The sequence below is a fragment of the Gymnoscopelus microlampas genome (genome assembly GCF_963454915.1).
Source record: "Gymnoscopelus microlampas genome assembly, chromosome: 18".
Classification (NCBI taxonomy): Eukaryota; Metazoa; Chordata; class Actinopteri; order Myctophiformes; family Myctophidae; genus Gymnoscopelus; species Gymnoscopelus microlampas.
Window position 1 is genome coordinate 5,909,097 of NC_139955.1, and position 5,298 is coordinate 5,914,394.

Genomic DNA, 5,298 nt, shown 5'->3' on the forward strand with positions numbered 1-5,298 from the left:
TGCAGATATAGTTTATAGCATGTAAGTACATGCTGTACTCACTATGCAGTGTTCAACCTTTTTAAACTTTGAAATCTGCTTCAAATGTAAAGTGCATTATGAATCAAATGTATTATTATTATTATTATTGGTTTCAAGGACCCCATTTGATACCATTTCTATCTTTGTGACCCCAATCTACACTGTGGATACAGACCCCTAAGGGTCCATTTGGTTCCTAACTATCAGTCATTTAGCCTGGGAACCCCTCATGGACCCCCCCCCCCCCCCCCATGGACCCGTGTCCCACCAATGCAATAAAGTATCAAGTCATATGATACAAATGTGACTTTCTCTCTTGTAATGGCATGTTTTCTGTGTGTTTTCAGGAGTTGGACCTGCTGGACAGTCAGAACACAGTTTATAAACTTATTGGGCCCGTTCTGGTGAAGCAAGATGCTGATGAAGCCAAAGCTACCGTTGCTAAGAGGCTAGAATATATTAACGGAGAGATGTGAGTTTCTTTTTCATTTCTATTAACCCATTAAGACCTGAAGCCGATTCTACATGTCTTTTAAATCTCAACAGTATTCTGAAAAACGTATATTTCTATATCAGTGGTGCTCAATCTTTTTCATGTCAAGGACCCCCAGAATTATATGTATTTGACCGCGGACCCCCATCAAAATATGTTGTTCCAGGGACCCCCAGAAGCAAAGATTTGGGTTAAAAATGTTCACTTTAAAAATATATATATTCAAAGATTTTCACACATTTTCACGAATTTTCAAAAATAGCAGATCTACAAGCTCGTAGTGCGGCACTCGGTGCGGAGCTATGAGCTTGTAGATCTGCCCTCAATACCTTGTAAACTTGAACTTTTGGATTGGTACTTGGTGTGCTCTTTTTTTCCCCCTCTACACCAAACCTCTTCGCCGAAAAAATTGCCGATTTACAAGCTCACAACGCATAGCAGACATGTTGTGAGCTTGTAGATGGGCTATTTTCGCCTAGTGTTCCCCCCAGAATAGGGACGCGAGGGTTCAAGTGGTTAATTTGAAATAAAAAATAAAGTCACTGAGGACCCCCTAAGGGTCCCGGATCCCCTGTTGAAGACCCCTGCTTTAATCTATTTAAAGTAAACGCATCCAAATTCTAGGGTGATTAGCGATAAGCGCCAATTTAGATTCGATGTAGAGGGGGAAAAAGGAGCAGAACTAGTATAGAGCCTTGGGCAACCCCGGTCAACTAAGTAGGTAGTGTTTAACCCAGGGGTCTTCAACAGGGGTTCCGGGACCCCTAGGGGGTCCTCAGAGCTACTATAGGGGGTCCGCCAAATCTTTGTGAGATAGGATTTAGTTTTTTTACATTAATCACTTGAACCCTAGAATTCCTTTTCTGAGGGGAACATTAGCCGAAAATAGCAGATCTACAAGCTCTCAATGCGAGGCGTTGAGAGCTTGTAGATCGGCTATTTTTGGCAAAGAGGCTATAGGTGTAGAGGGGAAAAATGACAGACTAAGAAAAAAAAAAAAAACTTTAATCTGAAACACAATTTTATACAATACAGAGTAGGGGGTCTCTGCTTCATCTCTCTATCAGCTAGGGGGTCCTTGTCCTGAAAACGTTGAAGATCCCTGATTTAACCCATTTAGACCCGAGGCCGCTACTAAAAACGCCTTCTAAATCCAGACTTTAAATATATATTCAAAAATGACCAAAAAAATGATGTTGCTATATACTGTACATAGCAACAGGAACCCCAAAAAGTCCAGGGGCCAACACTGATATTTTCACAAATTGGTACCACCTAAGGTGACCGTAAAGTTTTTGTATTTTTGTCTTCCTACATGTCTCTAGTGTAGAGACATGTACATTGTCTTTAATGGCAGTTATCACTACCTACCGGCTAATGTATCCGGTAGGAGACACAAACTAGAATCTTTGTGTCTCCTACCCCGGGCATCAAATTATTGCGACAAAAAACAAAATATATCCATGTATTCAAGGCTTCATGGGGTGTGCAATTGATAGAAAATAAATATTTTTTTGGGTGAACTCCTCCTTTAAGTTTTTCAGGGGGACTCTCTACCCATTCAGCTATGACCACCCTAGACCGAAGGAGGGTCAACTTTTACAAGCTTATGGAAAGCAGTCTTTTTTAAGCAAACACCAAAAATCTGAGAAGTTATCAATTGCACACCCCATGAAGCCTTGAATACATGGATATATTTTGTTTTTTGTCGCAATAATTTGATGCCCGGGGTAGGAGACACAAAGATTCTACTTTGTGTCTCCTACCGGATACATTAGCCGGTAGGTAGTGATAACTGCCATTAAGCTACAAGATTGGAAGGGTTATCATACCAAAATATAAACTAGAGACATGTAGGAAGACAAAAATACAAAAACTTTACGGTCACCTTAGGTGGTACCAAAATATGGCTTGGCCCCTGGACTAAAAGGGGTTCCCGTCTTGAAAGGTATAGTTACAAATGGGGGTTCTCGGCCAAAATGGGTTAAAGGGGAATTCTGCTCATGTGTGGAAATAAGAAAACAATTCCCTCCCTAAACTTCTCTTTAGACGCTCAGTTTAGCTACAAAGGCAAGCAATGTGTTGAAGCTTTTCTTCGTGGTAGTTGTAAAGGTTCCTCTAATGTTCCTTTTGTTTGCCTGTCGGGCTGCAGTCAGAGGTACGAGACCCTTCTGAAGGACATGGAGAAGAAATCAGAAGCGCACCGAGAAGTTCTGTCCAGTCTGCAGCAGGAGTACCAGAGAGCACAGGGCCGCACCCCGGGCAAAGTGTGACGTCAGACATAGCTCACATACACACACACACACACACACACACACACGCACGTATACGCAGTTTGTATTACTATAATTGTAAAAGAGCACCAGAATTTTAGGAAGGCATTGAAATTAGCTGAAAATAGCCGGAAAATAGCAAAAAAAACTCCACAAATCACATTTAAACGTAACAACCAGTTCTCTTGAGAGGACCTGGAAAATGGTCCTCACAATGTGTATTTCTCAAATTCTCATATATACTTGTGTTGGGACATTTGGCCCTCACAAGTATAGTAATACAGTACACACACACACACACAGAAGATTCAGCAATATGTTAATTCCATTAATGTAGGATAACATGAAGCCCAAATTTGCCACATTTGCAGCAGTGCTTGTTTCTGTTTTCTGTTGTAAAAAAAATAAAAGATCATTTCTTATTTAATACAAAATTCTTTCTTTCTTTTATGTTCCTCCAACTGCTAACATTATTTTAACATGTTCCAGGTGGGGGGGGGGGAGAGATATGATGGATGGATAGACGGATAGTTGCACTCAAAACATTCAGGTACTCAAAGGGTTACGGGGACCACCATCAGTCCTTAGTTCCAGGGGGTTCCCAGCCAGATGTGTTAACATAGCATGATAAGCATCGCAATCAGTTTAACCCTAATTTATACTTAGGCTAAAAAATATTAGAAAGATCTAGATGTGGAGTCTTTTCACAGCTTTTCACTTATGGGGTCCCTGGCGCAAAATATTTTCAGATGTGGGGTCTGTGGCCAAATACGTCAATACATTTCAAGGACCCCCAAATTGACGTGCCAAAAGTGTACTGTAGGGCCCATGGTCTCAATATTATGGTCTCTAAAGCCACCTATATGCCTGATAAGAACACTGGCTCAAAAATAAACAAAGAATAATTGGTTTGTCATTCTATGTATTTTGTCATTTGTAAAAATTTGAGACATTTCTGAAAAACAATTGCTAATAAACTAGCAAAACAAAGGATTGCAGCAGCCTAGTCAAGTAACATGTACTCTCCTTGATGTGATGATGCAATCATTCACATTAATAAAGCATTAATATTTCTATACAAGAATGTGTTGACTTTTACACAAGTGCCAGAGATTGTCACCATGAAAGTAAGACTGGTCCATTTGGTTTCATTTGTCTACTCTCAGAGTTACAGACCTGTAAGGGTCAAGGAACCCTGAGGGTCCCGGGACCCCACTTTGAGCAGCAATGTAAAGGACTGAGCTGAGGACACAGCCCTGAGGCACACCGGTGCTAAGTGTGCCAGTGTGATGGCCCAGTCTGACCTTTTTTGAAGTCTATTGGTCAGAAAGCCATGATCCACAGACCAAGAGGTTTGTATTCCTAATGTCTGCAGTTTGTGAACCAGTTTATATGGGGTTGTGGCCTTGTTTGTAATCGTTGTTAAACCCATGGTTTCTGGTTAGAGATGTCTTAAATCTGATTCTTTTGCTTACATTGTCAATTGCCCTCAGAAGCACTGATCAAGAAATTCATCGTTAACGAGCTTCAGCTAACGATTGAACAAAACAAAACAAAAAAACATCCCTAGTTCACCAGGAGTGCAAAAACAGCAGTGACTCATGGTGTGACTTGGACCTTGAGGCCAGTTCACAAACAATGAACAATGTTTGTCTCTCTTTGAATGGAAGGAGTATGTCTCCTTTTACTGAACTAAATGTCCTCTATTTGCAACTTTCAGGTATGTGGTCTGCAGTGGGGATTTTAGCCTGGGGGGGGGGGGGGCAGTTTTGTATGACATCAGAATGACAAGGTGAAACCACAAAGCTGGCTGCACTACCATGTCCTTCTATTTTCTTACTTTTCTAAGTAAGAGAACATTTAGACATGAATTTAAAAGTGCTATAAATCACTAAAATTAAAGACACGTAATGAAGGTAACTAATTAGTCTACAGTAGGCATATGCTATGGGTTGCACTGAAATTCCCAAAACTGTTAGTCTTTTGAGCTACATGAAACTCCCTCCAGGGGGGGGGGGGGGGTCTTTTCACCTTCTTCTTTGCAAGAGCACATACAGTTGTGCCACGGCCAAAGTCATTTGCAGGAGATTTTTCTCCCTTCCTAGTTTGTCCGGGGAGAGTTGGAGCGTTCCTCCTCGCCCCCCTGTGGAGTGCTTGCGACCCGCGGGGCCCATGCAGGCCTACCCCAGCGTTGGCTTGAGGGGGCATGACTGACGTTTCGTTATTCCCCAAATGTATTGGAGAAAGATTGGACCTTACCCTGCCTCTGGAAAAGCATGAGCATGTATTTCTATTTGCTAACAGGTGCATGGGAATTGAACAACGTGTCCGTACACTGTATAATTAAACCCTGTGTCTGAGAGCGTACAAATGCTATCTTGATAATACTATTTTCTTTTTGTAGCAATCCACAGAATGTAAACAACAGTTTGTTGCCAATGAAGTTTCGGTCAATGAGAGACAGAGAGAGAGAGAGAGAAGGATGGGGTAGGGGTGCAAGTGAGTGAGAGA

At 41.5% G+C, this 5,298-nt stretch overlaps 1 protein-coding gene across 1 annotated transcript in view; it reads left to right on the forward strand.

Annotated features, from left to right (window-relative positions):
* Positions 1 to 3,221, forward strand: part of pfdn6 (prefoldin subunit 6) — a 6,787-nt gene extending 3,566 nt beyond the window's left edge. Inside the window, exons 3-4 of the mRNA XM_084085812.1 lie at positions 369 to 493; positions 2,667 to 3,221. Coding sequence (XP_083941938.1) covers positions 369 to 493; positions 2,667 to 2,787 — 246 coding nt within the window. The 3' untranslated portion in view covers positions 2,788 to 3,221. The remainder of the gene's footprint in view (positions 1 to 368; positions 494 to 2,666) is intronic.
* The last annotated feature ends 2,077 nt before the right edge of the window (positions 3,222 to 5,298 follow it).